General features: G+C 42.3%; 1 protein-coding gene across 20 annotated transcripts in view; it reads right to left on the reverse strand.

Annotated features, from left to right (window-relative positions):
• Positions 1-24,563, reverse strand: part of MAGI2 (membrane associated guanylate kinase, WW and PDZ domain containing 2) — a 1,187,450-nt gene that overhangs the window by 111,936 nt on the left and 1,050,951 nt on the right. For 18 of the 20 annotated variants that reach the window (XM_073328602.1, XM_073328598.1, XM_073328606.1 and 15 more), the window contains one exon: positions 19,378-19,567. In XM_073328602.1, coding sequence (XP_073184703.1) covers positions 19,378-19,567 — 190 coding nt within the window. The remainder of the gene's footprint in view (positions 1-19,377; positions 19,568-24,563) is intronic. The other 2 variants (XM_073328600.1, XM_073328603.1) reach the window with 1 other exon arrangement.

Consider the following 24,563-nt stretch of genomic DNA (forward strand, 5'->3'; position numbering starts at 1 on the left):
CATCTGTTGGTAGAATGACTGAAATATAATAGTCACTTGAGATCCAGTGTCAAGCACTGCTTTACACTCCACCCCTTCGATCCTCACCATGACCTCTGCTCGAGGCCCTATCAGTCCTGCAGGGATCCCAGCTGGAAAGTCTTTTCTGGGGGAATCTTCAAATCCTGCAGACCTGGGGGGTCCCCGTCCCCAGACCCTCTGGCAGCTACCGGATCTCTCCCAACTGATCCTCAGCTTTCCATACACTAAGGAGGGGTTTTCTTCATTACGGCACTTGGCAGCACTGTGTCCATCCTGACCACATCGGTAGCAGAAGAATTGACCTTTCCCCCTTCGCCTGGGGGGGATGGTGGCTCTAAGTGCGGGCTTCTCAATCGCCACAGTTTGAGGCTTCTTATTCCTAGAAGTCTTAACTCGGTCAACGGTACTTTGCAGCTCAGCTATCCGTTCCGTCAGGACCTGCATTTGTTGGGCAAGTTCCTCTCTGGTGCTCACCATCAGTACACTGGCCGTTTGCAGTGGTGTTGTGCTGGCTGGCTCCGATCTCATTTGCATAGGCACACCCACCACGCCTAGAATGAGACCATAGCTGCCCAAATGGTCACTTTGGCTGCTGTGGGATCCCCAGTGTCTCTGTTATTGGGGCAGGAAGAATAAATTGTTATTACCCTGATTATGGGAACTGTGCTTGGAACTGTACGTGGCCTTTTGTTACGATGGAGGGATTCACCATCATCTAAGTAGCACTCGCTAGGCAAGGGTCATGGGTTCCAAAACTGTGTGAATGGAGAGAGGCTGGGGACAAGTATTAATACTTGGTGGCATGGGCCCCTTGGTGAGGGCCTTACATGCTGATTGCACTTCCTCCTCTCTCCACTGTGGAATATCAGAGCTAATTTTGATTTCATTAGAAGTCTAGTTATAGGCTGCTGAGCTCACTTTGGGCTGACAGTGCCCCAGCACTGGGGCTCCCCTACTATAAGCTGAATTCACCTAAGAGCTGAAATCACTGAGTGTTGTGTTAAGTAGTGGGGGAGCCTGAAGATATATTGTGGAGCAGTTTGCGGGAGGGCTGGTGAAGCAGTTCGACACGGAGCAGTGTGTGGATGGCAGGAGCTGCTTGTGGGCCGTGGAGCTGAGCGAAGGAGTTCGTGGGGCGGCTGGCGGAGCGGAGCGCAGCTGAGCGAAGGAGTTCGTGGGGCGGCTGGCGGAGCGGAGCGCAGCTGAGCGAAGGAGTTCGTGGGGCGGCTGGCGGAGCGGAGCGCAGCTGAGCGAAGGAGTTCGTGGGGCGGCTGGCGGAGCGGAGCGCAGCTGCGCGAAGGAGTTTTGTGGGGCGGCTGGCGGAGCGGAGCGGAGCGCCGCTATGGAGCTATGGGGCGGTCAGCTTCAGATCACGTAAGGTGCCTCTTACCCCCGTCCCATTTCCACCCAGGTTGGGAGGTAAAGCTCCGCCGATAAACTTTCGAACTCTGGGGCTGCCCTGACCAGGGACAGAGACTTTTGGGGCATTGGACTTTTGGGACTTTGGGTGATTTGGGGTTGCTGGACTCAAGAACCAAAGGGAAAAGGGCATGCCCCAATTTGCCTGGGGTGGGGTTGTTTTTGCTCATGGGTTGTGTTATGAATCCGGTTGGTGGTGTTTCCCCAACATAAGGCCACATTGTTTCTCTCTGTTATTAAAAGACTTTTGCTACACTCAGACTATGTGCTTGCGAGAGGGGACGTATTGCCTCTTGGAGGAGCCCAGCGGGGGTGGTATAGATTTGTCCCAGGTCACTGGGTGGGGGCTCGAGCCGGTTTGCATTGTGTTATTGGAATGGAACCCCTAGATATTGAACCCGGCCCTTGTTGCTGCCAACTCTGACGGGCAGAAGGGTTACATTTTTGGGGGCTCGTCCGGGATCGCCTGGGTCAGTACCCCTCGCAAGCACATAGTCTGAGTGTAGCAAAAGTCTTTTAATAACAGAGAGAAACAATGTGGCCTTATGTTGGGGAAACACCACCAACCGGATTCATAACACAACCCATGAGCAAAAACAACCCCACCCCAGGCAAATTGGGGCATGCCCTTTTCCCTTTGGTTCTTGAGTCCAGCAACCCCAAATCACCCAAAGTCCCAAAAGTCCAATGCCCCAAAAGTCTCTGTCCCTGGTCAGGGCAGCCCCAGAGTTCGAAAGTTTATCGGCGGAGCTTTACCTCCCAACCTGGGTGGAAATGGGACGGGGGTAAGAGGCACCTTACGTGATCTGAAGCTGACCGCCCCATAGCTCCATAGCGGCGCTCCGCTCCGCTCCGCCAGCCGCCCCACAAAACTCCTTCGCGCAGCTGCGCTCCGCTCCGCCAGCCGCCCCACGAACTCCTTCGCTCAGCTGCGCTCCGCTCCGCCAGCCGCCCCACGAACTCCTTCGCTCAGCTGCGCTCCGCTCCGCCAGCCGCCCCACGAACTCCTTCGCTCAGCTGCGCTCCGCTCCGCCAGCCGCCCCACGAACTCCTTCGCTCAGCTCCACGGCCCACAAGCAGCTCCTGCCATCCACACACTGCTCCGTGTCGAACTGCTTCACCAGCCCTCCCGCAAACTGCTCCACAATATATCTTCAGGCTCCCCCACTACTTAACACAACACTCAGTGATTTCAGCTCTTAGGTGAATTCAGCTTATAGTAGGGGAGCCCCAGTGCTGGGGCACTGTCAGCCCAAAGTGAGCTCAGCAGCCTATAACTAGACTTCTAATGAAATCAAAATTAGCTCTGATATTCCACAGTGGAGAGAGGAGGAAGTGCAATCAGCATGTAAGGCCCTCACCAAGGGGCCCATGCCACCAAGTATTAATACTTGTCCCCAGCCTCTCTCCATTCACACAGTTTTGGAACCCATGACCCTTGCCTAGCGAGTGCTACTTAGATGATGGTGAATCCCTCCATCGTAACAAAAGGCCACGTACAGTTCCAAGCACAGTTCCCATAATCAGGGTAATAACAATTTATTCTTCCTGCCCCAATAACAGAGACACTGGGGATCCCACAGCAGCCAAAGTGACCATTTGGGCAGCTATGGTCTCATTCTAGGCGTGGTGGGTGTGCCTATGCAAATGAGATCTGCCCCTGAAGTTCTTTTCCACAACTTGCCACACCTCACCACCAGATGTCAGGGTGGAGCTCATCCTGACACTGCTTACACTTACACACAATAGAGGATTTGTAATCATGTTACTGCCTCTTTGAAAAGGAAAGTGCTACCATTAGGACATGTGGTCAGCTTGGAGCGTGGGCTCACACAGTCTGCAAAGTGCCAGCAACCAGCAGAGAGTATCTAATGAGGGAAGATCTTTAAGGACAGCAACCTGAAGAATTAATTTAAAAGGAACTCCCCTTTCATCAGCAGCCCCCATCCCGCATTATTGGTTGCAGAGATATAAATTGCTCTTTTCAAACTCACATAGCTCTGTGCTTAAACAGCCTAAGAAAACCTGAAGAACAGCAGATTCTAAGTGAAGGGGAAGATATGGTCTGAAGATCTTGCCCTTTTCTCCCCTCTATTTTCCCTCTCCCCTTCTCCAAATAATAAAATCTGTCAAAAATCACAGAAGAAAAAATGGTAATTTAGAAATATGCTAACTGATATAGTAATCTGACTGATGAGGCTGTCTGCTCCCGACATGTGTCCCTGCACTACAAGATTACTAGATGGGTTTGGAATTGTCCTCACCCAATCAGATTGTATGTTGATCATGTGCACATCAGCACTATAAAATTCCTTATGTATTTTACTGAAAACAGTTGCTGGAAATGTTAAATTTCACCAAAATATTCAGAGACCCTGGGCCATTCTGAACACTAACAAGCTGTGAAACGTCCTTTTATAAAAAGCAAGACATTTGTAGATATAGGAGAATAATCTATTCATATGGCAGCTTTTAACCTTCCCTCTACTTACCATTACATTCTGTTTGGTCTCCTTCCACCCTATCTTGGACTTCTCACACTACGACTTATACCTCTGTCTAGCAGGAAGTAAGGAAGCAGAGGAATTATTGGTAAAGGCCAGTATAAAGAGACCAAACTGCCCACTTCCACCACAGTCAAAAGACTTCCAGAGTACAGATACAGGTAACAACAAATGTGGGATCTTTTTCACTGCATTCTACAGTGTAAGAAAAGAAAACCTGCAAACGAACGAGAGGGAAGTTGGATGGGGCATGAGGAAGACCATAAACACTTTACTGATAAGGTCATTTTCCCTTATCATGTGTCTTTCCTTTCCCCTTCCTACACTGTATTCATGGCATTAAGCTAATGTAGCAATACGAAGGAAGACACATAATCTTAATAATAAGCCATGAGACCTCAGGAGGAAGGCTTCTTTATTTTTTGAGCTTTAAACACTTTTCTTTTTGTGGCTCCCAATGCATACACCTCAGTAAATATATAATAGTAGAAAAAATGACAAGAAGGATGCTCAAGCTGAGACAATGATTATTACAGCAATTACTTAAAAGACATCCTGGTGTCTTCATCTTCCAAATAATAAGAGAGTTCAAGATAAATGAATGAAAAAGTTGGATGAAAAGTTAGCCATTCTCTTGGGTCTGTTTGGTCTTTTTTTCTCTTTCGGCAGATTCTGAAATGGTACCCAAATGGTTTAATAACAGGTTAAATGAGACCACCTTACAGTTTGTCACTTTTGCCATAGCCAGAAAATCCCATACTTTTGTGATCCATTTGTTCAGAGATGGAGAATCTGATGTTGCCAATCTGCTGTAAGGTCTTATTTTTAACCACCGTAATGTGAAGTGAGATTTCCACAAATGTCTGAAAATTCAGAGGCGGGGAATAGAGCAGCCATAATATATATATTCCTTATGACAAACTCCAGCTCACATGAACATGTCTAGAGTACATAACCAATACTCACTCTCTTTTAATGACAGGTTTCAGAGTAACAGCCGTGTTAGTCTGTATTCGCAAAAAGAAAAGGAGGACTTGTGGCACCTTAGAGACTAACCAATTTATTAGAGCATAAGCTTTCGTGAGCTACAGCTCACTTCTTCAGATAAGAAGTGAGCTGTAGCTCACGAAAGCTTATGCTCTAATAAATTGGTTAGTCTCTAAGGTGCCACAAGTCCTCCTTTTCTTTTCTCTTTTAATGGCAAGGCTTTGGTATGTTTGAACAGTATTAATGCACATTATTTCAAATGTACAATATTAATACAGATCTTTAAAATGACCTGTTGCACTCTCTTGTCTCCCGGGGAAACTCACATTCATTGGTCTCCTTGATGGTTGCTAATAGAGATTCTAATTCTTTTTTATTTATTTATTTTTAAGCATTGATATTTCCAAGAATGCTTTGAGATCTGCTTTCTTTTGAGCAAGTGTACATAGGAGGGCACCCCGCAAACAGCCTGAGAATTCCTCACTGCAGAGCAATTGGCTTTTTAGCTCCACTTGCAACCAGACATCTAGCTGAATGTCTTAACAGAAAGTGGAGGAGAGAGATCCATTCTTAGCCAATTGCTTCACCTGCTTTAAAGTTCTACCTTATCCATGCATAAACAGTAAGAGCTAAGCAATTTGGTACTGCCTAAATGCCCAAGAGGGGATTTTATGATTGGAGGTATCTAAAACAGGAAAAAAACAAGAATGGCTGAAAACAGCCGGTTCACATGGAAATTCAAGTACACTTGGAGATAAAACATCTCATTTAAACAGTTGTATCTAGAGGCGGGGGAACATAACTGAAGGCTGCATCCTTCCAGGCAAAGTGCACATAGCCTGAAGGGACACCAGCTGAAGATTGAATCTTTTAGCGGCTCAAGGGAAAACACAATAAGCCTTGTTGAACTTAAATCCAAAATCATTTCGAAAAAAAGGGTTAGTCTGCTCCTGTCTCTGCAAAGACTGGAGAGATTGTACATAGTCCACTATGCAAAAACATTTGAAAGCAACACAGAAATCTCATGAAGCTATTCATCGGGTCACGACAGCAGAGAGAAAAGAACTTATGTCTATAGTAAGTCTACCAGGCAAGTGAAAACAGGTTTGGGAACATGCAAGGAAGGGTCTTTCGGGGCTACGGGGCACAGGAAAAACGCCCATTGACAAGACCACCTTGAAAAAGTCAGTTCCTGCACCCAAAGGCAAGACAGAGAACACTAGAGACAGTATGCTTTCTTCAGGCCTGCTTATTATTGAGAAGATTTCAGGGCTTGATAATTTCCCTGATGTATGTTGTAACTCTGTTCATAGGGGTCTCTGAAGCAGAAGCATTGACTAAGTAGTCCATGTGAAGAAATTGCTTTCTGCAGCGAAAAAGAAAATGGGGAAGCTGTGAGTGAGAGGATCAAGAAGAATTAGAGATTTAGTAATATGGTGATTGGTGCTGTATAAATATGATTATAGAGACATACGCCCTGATGGATTCTTATGACAACTTCCAAAGTTTAGAGATGTGAAGGCAAGGAGGCTTTGATCATGATGGGGCAGCAGAGGAGGAAGAGAGAAGGCACTGCTGTTGGTTTGAGATAGGCCATGCAGAAGTGAAGGAAGAAGAATGACTGTGCTCCCAAATACCTTTGGGCCAGAGTGCGATGGGCTAACAATAGTGATAGCTCCAAAGAGAAGGTAGTTGTACCAATATTAGTAAAGTAAGAACACAGATAAAATCTCCCTCTGTTATGAACAGACTGAGACAGGGAGTCAATAGAAAGAGTATTTTAGTGTCAGAATCCCACACCCAAGATGAATGGAAACCTTCACAATGTTTGGAAGGGAAGAACAGCTGGAAGTTCTACTGTAATGAAGTGCTTGCTCCTCTGAAAAGATCCATAACAGGTGCCCTCTGCCGCATACAGTGGTAGGAGCTCAGGGGCTATTTTGTCCAGTGGGGAAGTATGGAGTGATGGGACAAAGCCATCATTACCCTGGAGGCCAGTTTATGGGCCAATCGGTACCTTCAGAGAAACTAAGAAAAACACCATAGTTTAATTGAACTCTTTTCTCATGTATTGACCAAGGGGAGGGCTCCAGAACAAAGGTTGAAGATGCCAGGATCAATCTGACAAGGAGAAATTCTAATAGAAATTAACCTATCCACAAGGGACTTATGAAATTTTGTGAGGAGTAGCAGGATTCTATCTCCCATCTCTGTGGTTTCTCTCACAACCTGCTAGGTGGAGGAAGTGCAGGGTGCTGGAATGGAGCTAGTCAGGCTCAAATGCTCATTTCTGATGCTTCTAATGGGCCCTTTGTGTGGAATTAGCACTGTGGGGAAGCAGGTTTCAATGTGAGAACACGAACATGGGGAAGGGCTGACTACAGGCGGCCTGGCATCAGAGACCTGAGACAAAGACAGTGAAGGAAGCAATTGTCTGGATGCTCTCTGCCCATTTATGGACTTAAAGCAGAGCTAATTTTTATTTGTCTTAAATTTTTTTTCTTGTGGACAGGAGCTAAAAAAGGAAAGTGTGAGAGACAAACAAATAAAAGTTAAAGGAGAAAGAGAGAGAGAGATAATCTTCAACTTCTAGGACAAAGAAAGTCAATCAGACTGAAGTGGAAGCAGACAATCTGGTCCCTCTACACTGGCCCATGCCTCCTTGCTTCCTGGTGGATGGAGACATAACAGTGTAAGGGTATTGCACTGGCTAAGTTTGTCATGTCCAACTCTGCCGGTTGGTCCAAATACTGCAGAGGAACCTATTACTGCGACCAGTTAAATGTAACTCCTTTAGCACAGGTGGGCGAGACCTATGCCTTCTTGTTGAAGGGTCAGGATTTTACACTGCTGATCATCAGTGCTGAAGGTTGATACATATGTTATCCACTGTAGGTTTGGGGAAGAGGAGATATTTGGCAATTGCTCAAAAGGGGCATTCTAGCAGCTGTGGCATGCCAGAGTGCAGGAGTTGTGAAAGGTCTGGCTATATACTTGCACTTGGATTTTCCTACATTAGGGGAATTCTAAGCCAAATTTAAATTTGCTATTTGCTGCCAGAGCGGTGAGAAACAGAATTGGTGGGGCTGAATATCTCTGTATATTTTATGCTTTTCATTTAAAAGCAGATTATCTGTAGACTATTAGGTTCATTTTGGTTGTTTTGAATTGAAGTTTGCAAGATATATGTCAGAGAGACAAGCTGTTGGTGAAAGAGACATGCTTTAGAGTTTACACAGAACTCTTCTTCAGGTCAGATATGTTAATTAGAAATAAAATAAAAATATAAGGGGTGGAATCCTGACCCTACTGAGGTCAATAGCAAAACTCCCATTGATTTCATTGGAGCCAGGAACACAATAACATACTTCCCATTGACACCACTGGGACTTACTTCTATCCTGTGGGGAAAGAATAGCACCACCTTGGACCCAGATCTGGGCATACTAGGATCCTTCCCTCTCCCTCATAGTCTCATCACCTCAACTTCATTCCACACCATCCCCTCCTTCCCCTCTTCTCCCCTGCTCTGTCCTCCTCATCCTCCCTTCTCTTCCCTTTTCTTTCCATTCATCTGATACCCTCCTGATTACCCTGCCCCCCCCCACACACAATTGTGGCGCTAACCTGATGTTTGCTGCCATCACATTGTTCACTCTGCTGGTGTTTCTACCCCTTCACCCAGCTTGTGTCTGTCTTGTCTATTTGGAGTGCAAGCTCTTTGTGGGCAGGGACTATCTACTGTCCTGTGTTTGTATAGTGCCTTGCACAATGGAGCCGTGGTGCATGACTGAGACTCCTAGACACTATAGTGATAATAAAATAGCAATAATAATAATATTTAATATGTATATAGCCATAGCACCTGATTCACATTGTGCTGAGAACTGAATAAACACATAGTAAGAAATTAATAGTAACAAATATATTTTACATCAAGAGCTCCACCCCTGCTCCGTCTTAAAGTCAAGGGAAGGTATTCCAATGGGTGTAATGGGACTAGGATCACACCCCAGTGCCCTTTCCAAACTTATTCAGAAGAATCTGTTTGCCTAATGTTTCATGCATGCAATTCCCATTAGACTTATATCCACATCAAAAGGAGAAAATAACCTATGACCTATTGCTTCAGTGATTAAATTTAAATTATATTCATTATATTGTTAAATTATCATTTGTAAATGCATTCTATTTCCTGGTCTGCTATTGTAGGAGAAAATGTATTTGTGCAACTTTTTGTACAGTGTGAATTGTTTGAGAGAAAGGGATTGCTGCATCTTTAACCGCCATTAGTGGTAAAACTGACACTTCATATTAACATAAATCCTTTGGGAACTACTTTACAATTTGGCAATCAAAATTACTTTTCATCCAGATACTGGAGTGTTGATATTCTCATAATCCTATCTGAAAATGCTTTTGGTTATATTGTCAGCTCACATAACCAACAAAAATGTTTTGTAATGATGAGTAACTCTCTCTGAAAAAATGCACAGTACAGGAATGATTTAATATGTGTCTCTTAAATTGGCCTCTCCATTTAATATTTCTCTCTGATTCCAAAGGGGTTAATTCTATTTTGTATCCACAAAATATCAGAATTTTTCTATATCATAGATTGGTGTGGCAAAGGATGTGGAACAAAATTGTATGGTACAGGGGAGATATTTCACTGTAACTTAGTCACTTTAACTATATTTTAGAGAATAGTTTGATAACAGTAAGTAATACTTTACACTTATACAGAATCTTCATGATTTATCTCAAAGCACTTTACAAAGGTTGTAAAGCATTCTCACTATTACAGAAGGAGCGACTGATGAACAAAGAGGCTAAATGACTTGCCAAACAGCACTTAGTAGTAGATCTGAAACTAGGACCCAGATCTCCTGACTCGTAGCCTCATGTTCAGTCCACTAGACCATAGTTGCCTCATGAAGAAAGGACGTCTAAGAATGATTTCAAAAATAAACAATAACGTATTTGAAAACTTTTCTTTAAAGTATTATAATGTATGTGACATCCTCAACAGAGATGATGAAACCATGACAAATAAAATTAAAAAATTTTGGTTGAAAAAGTGACGGGAGGGGGGAAATGTGTGGAAATTTTCTTTCAATTTTTCATCAAATGTTTAAACTTGTGTAGATTTCTAACTAGCTCTACTTGATAATGGCTCAATTGTGATGTCCTCAGGCAGACAATTCATTGACTTCTGATTGCTATAGACTGTAGGACTGGCCCTAAGGTGAAAATGTGCTGAATCTACAAACTTATTAAAAACTGAATTTTATCTGCGCTATAAAAGCATCATATTTACGGAGTATAGTGAGGCAGAGTGGCCTCCCTCCAGACTGGAGAGCGATGGACCACTACACTCCCCTTGGTGGGCTGAGCCAAACCGCCCTGCCCCCCTCGCCAGAAGTACCAGGGCAAGGCAGGAAGTATAAAGGGAGGGCTCTGCAGCTCAGTTGGGCAGGAGCCAGCAGAGGAGACGGACACCTCTGTCTTGTGGCAGCACCCAGGAGCAGAACCTGCCCTCTGCTGCGCCCTGCCCCCAGAGGAAACAGACCCAGACGAGGAGTTGCCGGGACTACAGTCGGCTGTATACCCCAAGGAGCCCGAGGACCTGTGGAGGACAGAGGTATGAAATCCTGGGGACGTAGGAAGTAGCCCCGGGCAGCCAATAACTAGCCTGCTACAGGGCTGACTACTTCTAGATGGCCGCGTTGTGGCTGTATCCCTGTCGACCCAGTGGCAGACCCCTCTGCCACTGTTAGGGCCCTGGGCTGTGGTGGAATAGGGCGGGCCCGCATCCCACTGCCACCTCAACCCCAGGGTGGCCAACTCCCCACCTTAGGCCAGGAGGTCTGTGCTCCGTGAATACCCCTGCCTGCATCCTAGACTGGGTGCTCAACCCTTGTGCTCAACCTGTAGACTGCGTGGGTGCTCACTCCTACCTGAACCCCAGGAATGTGTGTGCTTGCTGGCTGCTTGAGCCCCAAGCTGAGGCTAAAGCCTGTTCCCTGCTCAGCCCCACCCAAAGACGTAGAGCTTATTGACTTGGTGTATTTGCTGGCTGCCTGGGCTGGGAGCTGTTAACTGGTGTCAGACCCAGCTGAGAGGCTGTGGGCTAAAGACTACACTGGGCACTGCTCCGCCCACAGGTAGGGACAGGAGCCCCAGACTATCATGGTGAGTTTGTCTCTGTTAGACGGGCCCAGAAACATAGACTGTGTATGACTCAGCCCCGCCGGTGCGGCCCGAGCCTGAAGGCTACCGCCCCTGACAACGAGACAGAGTGGCCTCCCTCCAGACTGGAGAGCAAGAGACCACTACAAGGAGCCTAACCATTGTCTTTATTAATGGAACTTTCAAGGTGACATATTTTCCATCAGTATAATGCTGTCTGGCAAATCTTCCCCATTGGTGATATTTTAAATCAAACCCAAACTGAACACCTGTAGTGATACTTTAGAAGAAAGAAAGGGTGGGATTTGCCTTAAAATAAAAGTGCTTGAATTAAGTGCAATCCCCAATCCTAGAAAAAGTTTAATAAACCTGTAGGTGAAAACGCTTTGATTTCCTTATTTTATTAAAGGTAATAATGCATTACATGAATACATGTACTATGTACATGTTAAAATGGATTCACAAGTTGTAGTGGACTTAATTTTTTGTTCTTTTCCAAATTTGTCAAAATTTTTGACAGCATAAGATTACAGCATTGTGATGGGGTATACCAGACCCTCTGAGGCCACCTGCTGGAAGTAGCATGGCCCTACTACACCCCATCCCCAAAAAGGGTAATAGAGAGCTTGTCTAGGGTGGCTGAGTAGGACACAGCCAATCAAGGCCCAGCAGCTTAGTATAAGAAGAGCTGCAGGGCTAGAGGCAGTTCAGTTTCTTGCTGGAGCTCTAGGAGTGTGGCTGGTGTGCGGCTGGCTGACAGAGCTACAGAACCCGGAACAGGGCAGCATTGCCAGAAGCCTGGGGGGAGTGAGAAGGAGCCCTGAGCTGGTTGCTGGGACTCCATTAGGGCAAGGCCCTGAGATAAGAGTGAAAATGGTGCGGGGCTGTGGGGAAGTGGCCCAGGGAATTAGAGAAGCCATGTGACACAGTTAAAGGGACACAGCCAATGGCTGCGATCTATAGGGTCCCTGGGCTGGGACCCAGAGTAGTGGGTCCCCTACACCCCCCCATTAGCCACTGGGGGTAAGTAGCCTTGACACTGAGGCACCCCAGAGGGGGAACTGAACTATAGTGGCCCAGGGCTGTAGCCAGGAAGCCCCAAGAAGGTGAAGTAATTGTCTCCAGGGCGGGAGCCCTGCGTCACTGCTTTATCCCAGAGCAGGGACAATCTGAGAGAGAGCATGCAGGTGTGTGCACTTGGCCAAGGGGGCGCTCATGAGAAGTCAGTGCACTCCATTACAAGCACACACTTATAGATGATGGATTTTTAATAACTGACAAGTACATTACTGCTACCTTGATCAGAAGAAAAAGCCACATGAGAGATTTAGAAAGCAGGCATTTTTGGCCTGCCAGTAAAAGCCAGAACTGTAGCTGTCCACATTTCACTTCTAATAAGAGCTTATCACTAGTTGATCACATTCTTTCTACTGGCATTTCTGTGTCACCTCAGCAGCCTTGGCACCACACTAATGACAGGACTCATTTATGTATCCTAACCACTGGAAAGAAACATTTCACTATAACCGTTTCGTTAAAGTACAATGGAATTTCTGTTGTAAATCGTTTATACCATAAGGAACATTATGCCATATAGAGTCCTGACAACTTTTCACATCAGAGTTTGATTGATGTGTTACTGCAGGGGATGCTGGGCAAACTGTACCTCATAAACTGTATATTTACAACAATCAGTATTCAACAAAAGTAACTGAGGGAGGATAGGGAGAAGTTCCATAACATTTCAGCCTGGGATTGAGTGCGGAAACAGTGAAATATGAAGGTGCTAAAGAAAAGTGAATACTGTAGAACATGTCTAAGCTGGCCACAACATTCACTGATCTTTGTTATTTCAAATTTTATATTTTCTCCTAATTTTCATATCTTTTTGTTCTAGTGAGAAAATAATTAGACATGTTACATTCAGGAGATTGGCTGGCATTTAACTCCTGACAAGGGAAAAATGTTGGCACTCTGGCGGAAGCAATAATAACGGCTGCATGGCAGACAGTTATAATTTCCTTCCACCATCTGGTTGCGCCTGAGCCATATATTTAACGTCCATTATTATCAATGGGATGTACATGGTATGATAAGGTTCTTTACACTGAAGTAGGGAGAGAGAGAATGTCTTCAAAGCAACTAAACCTTACAGGTTAAAATTGTACTCATGTTAAAAAACAATCTGTAGGGCTCCTGTTTAATGTGAGCAAATCTCCTGGACACTACTGCAACAAAGTAATAATTTCATCTGTGGGTGCAAGCTCCACACAGGCAATTGTTACAGCAGTATACTAGGAAGTATGCCCCTTCTTCCTCTTCCCCTCACATTGTCAGACATTTTGGACGATATTAAAGGCTTCTGTTTTTCTGTGGATATTGTGACCTCTTTCTAAATCTCCTCCTCTTGACTTTTCTTTGGCTGTGTGGAGCTGTTTCCAAGAGATTTTGATGCTTTTGGTGGCTACAGCAATGAACATGCTATTTTAAACAGAATTACATCAAATGAAGCCCACCATTGTTTGCAGTAGTGGATCATTTGCCATGTTTATCATTGCCTAATCTCTGTTGCTAAACTTGCTGTTATATAAAATGCGCACACAGCGCATGCACAGTTGTAGTCTGGACATGTGCTGAATAATGTTTCTAGTTTAAAATTCAGATACAAATACAAAATAAAATGAATTCCCTGTTTCACATATCCCATCAATGTGGTAAAATCCATATAAATTCAGGTAGGTATGTCATATGCCTAGGCTAGAAAAATATTCTGCTAGGTAAGAAAGGGGTAAGTAAAGTACTGTTATACTCTATAGAGAAGTTAAGTGAGGTGCATGAGTTAAGTAGTCTGGTGGCAGAGCCAGAAATGGAACCAAGGAGGCCTGATTCATGAGACTTTGCCCTAACCAGTGGATACGCTCCCTCCTCAGCGATCAGAGTAAGAAATGGTCCCAAATATCTTGTCACCATAGGAGAGTGTCTATAAAGTGCTTTGAGATCTTCAGATGAAAGGGGCTACATAAATACAAAGTAGTACTAGTATTATATTAAGCTGAGCTGACCTAATAAATACAGATTAATTGTGAATGAAAAAAATATTGAATATGATCTCTTTCTTCCCAAATGATTCCACAGCAGGATTAGTTGGATTTTTTGGGGAAAAATAAAACTTTTTTCTCTCATGTCATGCCATGAGATTGAGGAAATAAGCCTATTTTGGGATGAGTGCTTTTTCTATAAATGTAATTAAAATTTTCTTTTAAACTTTAAGTGTAAGCATGATGAAGAGTATCAAACTGACACAACCATCTGCTATGAGGCTTGGTGTGTGTTATTTTGAAACCCTTTCCCCACCCCTGCAAACTCCACTTTAGCTGACAATCCTTTGACTGGTTAACAGGTTCCCTGCACTTTGTTTCTCACATTGCCAGTTTGTTGATCTACGGGTATGAGTCACGTTTGGGTATGAGAGGTCCTGGATTCAAATCCCAGATAACCCTTTGCAGGGGCCTGAGTTGGTTCTATACCTTTAAATTAAAAGTGAGCATGGCTTAGTTGGCTAAATGTACCTGTCTAGCAGGGTTTAAATTCAGCCAGAGATGTCCGGATCAGAGATCTGGTAAATATTTTCAAACACGCGGGAGTCCTGGCGCTTCCCCTGGGGCAGAAGCCCCTAGCCCTAGTGCCTCCTGCAGGGCTGAAGCCCTGAGCCTCAGGGCTCCATGAAGTACACTGTGAGAATTTAAGCTGTGCTGCCTAGTACCTATGAGATCCTAGGCACATATTTCAGCAGGGCCTGGAGTTGGGTTTCTATGGATTATTAATTGGATGTTTTTCTAAAAGATCTGCTCTAGGAATTATTCTAGAAGTTCTATGGGCCTGTGTTATACAGGAGGTCAGCCTAGATTACCACAGTGGTCCTGCCTGGCCTTGGAATCTATGAATCTATTACATAATACATTAATAAGGGGGGAAGAATAATCTGCTTGACGGATTCAAGGTGCTAAAGAGCTGAGTCCATGACATCCATAGAACTAAAATGGCAGGAAGAATGGAGACACTGCTGGGCTCAGAAGAATGATTTAAAGTTGTGGGGGTAAGACTGTGGGAGGAAGAAATTTTCCATTATTAGGACTGGGGAATATGCACATGCTTTCAGCTCTCAAGCTGAAATAAAAAAATGTGAAGGATGACATAAGCCAAGAAGAATCAATTAAAACGTGGGAAAACACTGGTTTCAATGACAGGTTTCAGAGTAACAGCCGTGTTAGTCTGTATTCGCAAAAAGAAAAGGAGTACTTGTGGCACCTTAGAGACTAACCAATTTATTTGAGCATGAGCTTTTGTGAGCTACAGCTCACTTCATCGGATGCATACCGTGGAATCTTGTTCCTGGGATGCATGAAACACCAGGATGCTCCCAGAAAACTGGGAAGTACAATTATCATAGCCTTGCTCTGCTTGCCTCATCTTGGGTTCAATTTTGGTTCATGACTTCTATGTCTCTGTCTACAATTATCTATAATTTCCAATTGCCATTAGGGCAGAATTCGAGTGAAACCAAACATTTAAACAAATATGTTCAAGAAAGTCTACCCAGGATTGTTATCCCTTTCCCAGATAAGAACAACACTGGCATGACTTATGCTACTAAACACAGTAGATTAGAATCACTCGCAGAGCAGAAGGAGTAGTGAGCAATGAGAACTAGAAATCTAGTCTAAGGACTGTCACCCATGAATGTATGTGGGTCAGAAGATTTTTTTATGATGGATGAGAAAAGCTCCTTCTTGGTTTTAAATCACCTATTTGGGGACAAATGCCCTACCCCGATGTTTATACTTGACTTTGTATTGTATTCATATTTGAGTCATGTTCAGGGCTGAATATGAATTGATCCTGATATTTGCCTCCACTATTATTTAGCTCCAAAAATATGGAGCTCTTCATATTGGAACCTAAGATGAAAGCAGATCTCATACTGTCCATTTATGTATTTCCTAATTTTCACTGTATTTTTTTCAGTGTTGCCAAGTAATCAGTTTATAGTCTGCACTTTTCGCCTTTTGTCATGATGGCTTCACCCCAAGAGGCTGCTCAGGCTCTGCTGAATTGAAAGTGCAGGGCTCTGCTAAAATACTTCATTTATTATAGTAACTACACATATGGGGAGCAATTATTTGCAAAGGGCTGCTCTCTCCTTAAAATGGAACATCAAGTCAAATATATTTTGAGCAGCAATGCTGAGTTACCAAAAATACTTGGTAATGATGGGCACTCCCTTTTTACTTTCACATCTCTTTAGAGTCTTCCTATGAAGACAGCACTTTGGAGAATAACATATCGGCACTGACATTCTTTTTCTTTTCTTTTTTTTCCCACTAAAGCCCTGAGAGAGAGTTATGTTTAAAAACGGTTTGCAAACTTTGTTCAAATATGGCTCCACTAACTCTTTTCTCAAATCTCCCTGTCTTAGTCCACACTGCAATCAAACTGACCCACATTGTCAAACAGTTTTCAAATACAGTATGTATTTCTCACGAGTGTAGGTAGAAGCTCAAGTGCAATTTCAACAAGTACTCCTGCCAGGAGGTTCAATCAAGAATAACTTTTCAGAACAGTGAAAGAGATTGGATTATTAATTAATATTTATTATCAGTATTGAAGTAACAGCTACAAGATGGTAGGCTCTGTCTACATATGCACAGGAACACACAGTTCCTGCCCTAAAGAGTTTATAATCTAAAGACAAAAGTTTCAAAAACGGATGCCTAAAATTAAATTAAATTCTCAAATCCATATATGCTGGATATTCGGCACTTCTGAAATCCAGGCCAGTTATTTAGGTGCCTATATATGAACTTGGGAGCCCAACCTTAGGCACCCATTTTTGAAACTGGCCTACAAAGACAAGCAAAATACAAAGGGTGAGATTCTGTGCTGCTTCTCTTGCAATGCTGGGGAAGTGGGGACAAAAGTGGCTTCAAACTCCCAGGTTACTGATGGGTTACTAAGAATGCACAAAGTGCTACAGGCCTATATGCCAGGGCTTGCATGAGAAAGTGCACAGGATATCCAAAGATGGTCCTGTGCAAGGCCTGTACTTGAGAAATTCTTCACCGGCTGTAGAATCACAAAAAGGGCCATAGCTGGGTGAAAAATCTCACTCAAAGAGTGGAGAGGAGAAAGACACAATCAAACTATGTATAATTTTCTATACACTGAAGCAACTCACCACTCCATTACATGTTTATCAGGCCCACTGTTTGTCATTTTGTGTAATAAATACTCAACTCAACTATACCCAACTATCTGTAACCTATCCATTACTAATTGGCCAGTTTTTTGGATGTGGCACAGAAGAAACAGATTACACAGAGGAAGAATTTGGTGGAAGAGAGAGTAGTGGCTTTATGGATCACTTCAGAAACTTGTACTGAGCATATGGAGCTATGTGGAAGAAAGTGCAATGATGGTACTGGGAGGAGCAGGGTAGGGAGCAGTCAAAGCTAACATCCTTGGCTGAGTGGAGGGGATGGTGGGTGGTGTGGTATGAGACAAGAACAGAGTATAGGGAAGGGCAGAGATGTGAAATGCCTTGAAGGGTTGAACCTGATACATTGGAAGAGGGGTAGCCAGAGAAGGCATCTGGATAAAACATACAGAATGATTGGTGAGGGAAATGATTTTGGCAGCAGCATTTTCAATGGAGTGTAGGGGTGTGATGTGGGCATAAGAAAGGCCAGAGAGGAGATGGTTTCAGTAATCAAGGGTCTATACAAGAGTTTCAGCTCTGTGGACAGAAAGATGAAGTTGGCCCTTAGAGAAGTTATTATGCAAGAGTTAGCAAGATTTGAGCACAGCCTGGGTGTGTACATCAATGAAGAGAGACTTGTCAAAGATAACTTCCAGGTCATGGGCCTGGATGATGGAAGAATGGTGACAAAGTAACACAGTGCCAAAGAACGGAGAGAGTCGGTCATTGAATTTGGGGAGGAAGGGTAAGGAATTTAGTGCAGATTATCCTTGTGTGTAATTATGATGCGCGATTGAGAAATGCACATCTTATTTCCAGATCACTGATTTTAGACGGAGACAGGGCTACTTCAGAGTACTTTGACACAATCATTAGATAATGACATAATTTAAATTCTCTCTTTCTCTTTCTGCTCTTTCAGCTATTTATATGTAATGTTCTGAACACAGATTTCATGAGTATTTACTGAGTTATCACATTTCACTTCAAAGTGGCTTTATGTCAATAGTGATTGAAACAATTCCCTTATTTTAGTGATATATAGTAGAGGTGGTTCTGAAACTAAACTAAATCAGGCACTCCCAAACTTTGTAAAGTTTGAATCTGAATCTGAACTTTGTTGCTTAGGACCATCTCCAATACACAGGGCCAAACTGATGGCAAGGGAGTTAACCTGGATCTATGCCAGTGTAACTTAGTGCAATATTTTGCACATAATTTATACATTAGTTTGAGAGCCTTCAAAGTGAAAGGTGCTATATACAAGCATAAGATATGACTATAAGAACAAAAAACTTGACGAATAGCATATAATATTTAAATTTTGTTCTTAATTTAAGAGCTCTTTTTTACATACAGTATACAATTTTTATCTAAAAGGCTATGGGAGCAAATATAGATGGGATAAAAACATCTTTTGCTTGATGTGGAATACATGCAATATATTCCTTAAGAACATGAAAAAAGAAAATAAGGATGAGAATCTTGGAGACAGTTTTGTTTTCCATAAGTCTTCAGGTATTACTGGTTAGTGGATTTTTAGCAGCAAGTATAGTATAATAACTAGCAGAAAGTTACTATATGTAAAACCAACCAATCAAAAGTTTTCTTCTTAAACTTCAATCTAAGGGTAAGAATAAGCAGAACAATTTAATGGTAAATTTGCATCACCTTGTCAAATAACGACAAAGAAGATACTTTGATGTATACTGTTCTTCTTTGAGGACTTACGATTCAGAACAGGGGAGGGGTAATAGCAAGAAAACAAACTTGTGTGAAAGCCAAAGCATAAATGTGTAAAATTTAGACAATTTTAGGACAAATGTATCAAGGTAGAGTTTGAATAATTTTTAATACTATGCAATAATTGGTTTCATATGTGGGTTGGTTTAAAATACAATAGATATAATTATGTAAAATATGTCAGCCTTGACACATTCATAGGAAAATGCTTAAAATTATTAAATGCTCAGCAGGGTGAACAGGGCTTTCACTTACGCCTACTTTCATAAATAGCTCTTGACTTCTCATATAGCTCATATGGGTCGGGTTTTCTTGGATCAAAGGCCTCTGTTGAATCAGGAAACGAACTCCTGTGAAGGGTGGGTGGAAAGGGAATACTCTGTGGTATAGCTGGAGCAGATAAACTGGTCTGAGGGCTGCCTTGATTCTCCCATCGCTCCATCATCTGCAATAAATATATACAGAAAATAAAAGATTAAACATCTTTTCACAAACCATAATTACTTCGAACACTCGAGAGAAAGTGGCTTCAGTTACAAGTGTGATAGATATACATATATTTTGTAAAGTTAGAAAATCTTCTGGGTATCTTTGGGGATGAAAGAAGCTCTAAATATTATTTTAAAGTTACTTCCATTAAATTAAAAGTTCTTATTCCAAGGTTTTGGTGTGTATAGATATATCAAAATACACAACAAATGAAGAAACAGCTACAACTTAAAAAAACCCCACGTCTTTCCTAACTATTTAATGTACCCATCACATATGTACAAAGCCTTCCTTGTCTGATTGTGCCTCATTCCCACCCTGCTAGGAAATCCCAGGGAAACGGATGAGCTTTCCAGTATTCCCTGAAGGCTAATTGAGTCTGTCCAACCAAAATGGGGATGCAGTAATTTCAAAATTGGAGGATTCCACACCAGAGGCTCCTTACTACCAAATCCCTCTATTTTAAACCAGAGGCCCTTAACCCAATGACAGCTGCCTCTTTGTCACACAAAGAGAATGGTGATCTCTCAGGCAGCTGAATCCCTCACTGTTTGGGACCCCATTCTGCAACACTACTCAGGTTGAGTGACACTTACTCAGAGACCCATTTGCTTCAGTGAGGCAACTCACGTAGCTAAGTGCGACTCAGTGTGACTAAGAATTTTTGAATTAGGCCCACCAAGATTTATAGGTTAAAGCCAACATCTTAAGCAATGCCTTAAGCATGAAACACTTCTTAACAGACAAGTAGATACATTCTCCATGAACCTAATTATCTGATTGATCCCAATGTGCAACTTATGTAGAGTGCATGACAGTAGACACGAGAAAGGCTTGGATTACTGTAAGGAGAGCTGCACTGACAAAAAGGGTTGCATCTTTTTAGACAAAGACCAATGAAAAAGAGTAGTCTGGGCACATCTATTACTTGAACATCCAGTTGCAGTGAAAGCTTTAATAACACCTTCAAATTTCAAAGATGAATAATGAAAAGTGAGGATTCTCCCTCAATCCAGGGGTTTGATATAATCCTTGTCGTTTCTTCTGGTTTCTTCCTTCCACCTAAAACATATCCAGTCTTATTTAGATAGAGTGAGAGAGAGTTAGTTCTCATCCAAGTACCACACTGGGTAGGTTATTCAATACCTCCAGACAGTTTAGACAAGATGGAGATACACAGCAATGTGTCATCTGTTGAAGGCACTGAAGTCCAGGGCTCCTCACTGACACTTCCTAGTGGCAAGGCCTCAAATACACAACGAACAAGAGTGGGGATAATATATGCTGCAATGGTATCCTGCAGGAGATGGCCCTTGGATTTTACCTTCTGGTATCTCTAAGGATATGTCAGCACTAGAGTTTTTATTTGAAACAACTGATTACTAATTAAGTTTAGGCTTGGAAGGATTAGATTTTTATTGGCAAATGTCGATTTCATCACACACACAAACTGATGAAAAAATATTTCCATCAGTGATAACTGAAATGTAAAGATAGGCCAGCTACACTATGTACAGGAACATATTTTATATAAAATATATTTACACTATGTAAACTATTTTATCATGTGACTTTAGTTTCTTAAAAGCACTTCAGAATTAAATCACAACAAATGAAGGTCCTTAATCCCCTTTGGAATGGCAGATGACTGTCAGGTATTCTAGTGAGTAAAAACAGTGTTAATGGTTTGATTAGAGAAAGTTCCTTCTGAGAAATCTTTCCAGAGTTGCTTGTAATGTCCTGAAGGAAGTTTTAACTAACAACATTACTTGTTTGATCCAATTGCTCATTTTATTTTCCAAATGAATGTAAAGATCTTCTGTAGGTTTCTCATTTCCCATCTGACAGAATCATAGTGTATTCTGTACATATGTAAGAAAAATGCTGCTGGAAAATTTTGAGTTTGGTTTAAAGCTATTTACTTTGTATATTTTGACATGTGATTTTGACAATTTGTGTTTTAACAATTATAAAGCTTTAACTTTTTGATACTCAACATCTATTGTCAATAAATAACGATTGTCTGATACCCCCCATAATTTCCTGCAACTGTGAAAATGTAAATCAACAATATTTAAAAATGCTAAAAAAATAAAGATTGATATTATCCACTGAAATTATAAAAAACCAAAAATTTAATTCTGCGATGCCCGATGAAGTTGTTAGGTAACACATTTGTATGTGCTAGTCTAGATACACCACAAGCATGGAGCGAGCACTCGTTAAGTGCCCAGGCTAGCATGTACAAACATGTGAGCTGACTTAACTTAATTGGCAATCAATTAATAAAAGTAAAAAAAATGTCTAATGAAGACAAATCCTGAAAAGGAACCATCAAAGTAGTGCCACTCCATGTACCCTGCTAGGGACTGAAGCTGTGTCAGCAATCCCTTACTGCAAATGGCATCAAAGGAAGATTACTAGAGTTATACAATGAGTCTAACCTATGAACACCGACTCCATCCTTTCTTTCAACCTACACCCTGGTTTAGCAGGTACGCTTTGCAATATATCCTGAAGATCAACAAAGTCAGACTCTTTCCTAGCAAGAGTGTGCGGAGTAAAGTTTCAGAGTAAAGAGCACTCTCCAAATAAATACATGTAGTGATCATTAGCTGAAATGTGTCAGCTGATCTCAAACTCCTGAGCTAGTATTTTCACAGAAAGGTGGTCTTCAAAATAGACAGGACACAAATCTTGGGCCAGATGGAGCTACAATGTTTTATACCTTTTGTGGACCTGATCCTTATATGTAGTGGCTACATAGTTAAATTTGTACTGAAAGTCATGAGTCAACATACTGTTACGAACTCTCTATATTCCATAATACTATGTTTCAGCAAGGCATATTATTTCAAGCAGCAATCCAAGACATTTCATGTATTCCTATCTTGGATACTCAGTGCTATGTCTCTCTTCTGTTCCATCTAGAAAGGAGTCAATCTCTCCTTCTGCAAAGGTGGGTTCAACAAATATGAAGGCAGCTGGCTCCTATCTAGAAGCTAGCCAGACAAAATATCAGAGATAATTTGTGCTGGTCAGAAAAGAGCATTTTTCCCCTGAGAAAAACGTTGATGAAAACGACAACAACAACAACAAAAAGATTTTGAATTTTTTTCCCCCAAAACTGAAATTGTTTGATTGGAAATGCTACTGCTGTGTCTCATGAGAGTTGTCGTTCGGATGCCTCATGCTTCCATTCTCTTGTATAAGCTGGGCTGGGCTTCATCTCTCATGAGGCACCATGGTGTATTATTTTAGTGAACGGAGGTGGTGCATTATGGGAATGTCTGGCAATGGTGTATCATGGTAGATGTAATCCAACTGGAGAGCCGAGCCCATGAGTACAATGGGGAAACTAAGCAACAAAAACTACAAATTCCATGAGGCACAACAGTGTTATATCTAAATTGAAATATTTCAGTTTTCATTTGACAACTGAAAATGTTTTGGGTTTTGAGCATTCTTTTTTTGACAAAAAAAATCAAAAATTTCTGTGGAAAGCAGACTCTTTTCACTAAAAAATATGTGTAGTCAAAACCCACTGTTTTCTGTAATAAAACAGTTTCAATGGAAAATTTACCACCAACACTAAAGATAATGCACCTAAGTGCTTTGTGAAGAGGCCCATATGAGGCTCAATGTAGGAAACTGATAAAAAACTTCATTAAGCTGAAAGGAAGCTGTTTGAAATGACTACCATGCCCAGTCATTCAGGTCAAGGAAGGGCTGTGCACAGCATTTCAGCCTTCTGAATCACAGAGAAATGTACCTGCCTTTTGTCAAGAATGTCCAACTTCAAAGATTAGTAAAGACAAAGCCTGAAAATTGTAGGAAAAATGACGAAAGAGACAAAGCCAGTGTAGAAAAGATGACAGACAGGTACCTCAGTTAAGACAAGTGCTTCGTGATCAGGCAAAATAATGATCTGAATCCTGATCAATGGAGCACTAAATTCAGTTCTGCCCTCACTGAGGAAAGAAACTAGTGAAATCAAACAACTTATCATTATGAAACAGAAAGATAGGAATCTATGTAGCTAGCTATCTAACTAGCTAGCTAAAGAAATATTAAACCTAATTGCGTTCTTATTTTTATAATCTCTTTGAAAGAACCAGAGAAACAAAGAACTACCTTTCAAAATGAGAAAATGAATAGAAATAAAATTGATCTAAAAGCAGGGTATAAAAAAGCCCCCCCCCAGCCCAACCCCTCCTCCCCCTTGTGGTGGGATTGTGGAAACAGGTTGAGTAAGGGATTGCTTTTCAGCTCAAAGTATGGTTGGTGAGCTATTCTCTCTGCACTCCTATAGTAGCCATGAAGGCCTACAGGATGTATTGTGAAACACCCTGGCTAACAGAGCTCTGGCTGGGCAGATCAAATTCATTAGTCTGGCAACGGGTCTAAGAGATGGTCACTCTGAAAACAAATCTGCAGCCAGCAAGTCCTTCAGTTGTCTCAGCTTTACCCTGAAATGGTCTTGCTGGCCGAGAGAGCGTGCGTAATTGCTTGTCCACTTTAAATGAATTCCCATGCAACCTTTGACAATGTAATCCAATAAACCCTGCAGCAATGGGGGAACAGTGAAAGTGACAAGTGATGGACATTGTTGGGAGTCATAGTCATGAACTTAAACGTGAATGGGTCAAGATTTTGGTCACTCTGCATTGATTTAGGGTGATGCTGTAGTTCAGCAATATCCTGATTGGCTCAGCTGCTCTATTCACAGACAGTACAACCCACTTCAATCTAGAAAAGATGCCCTAAAAATGTTCCAGAACAGCCCTGACCAGCCTACTGCAGCTGGAGTTTGTCCCATCACATGGTTGAGATGTAAACTATGCAGAACTATGTGGAGACACTTGCACTTCATATTCCTGCACTACACCAAGTTCAAGATGCTGCAACTAGTCTCTCACTTCCCAACAGCTCTTTCCAAATATGGTTTAAAT

Source organism: Lepidochelys kempii, chromosome 1, assembly GCF_965140265.1.
Source record: "Lepidochelys kempii isolate rLepKem1 chromosome 1, rLepKem1.hap2, whole genome shotgun sequence".
Taxonomy (NCBI): domain Eukaryota; kingdom Metazoa; phylum Chordata; order Testudines; family Cheloniidae; genus Lepidochelys; species Lepidochelys kempii.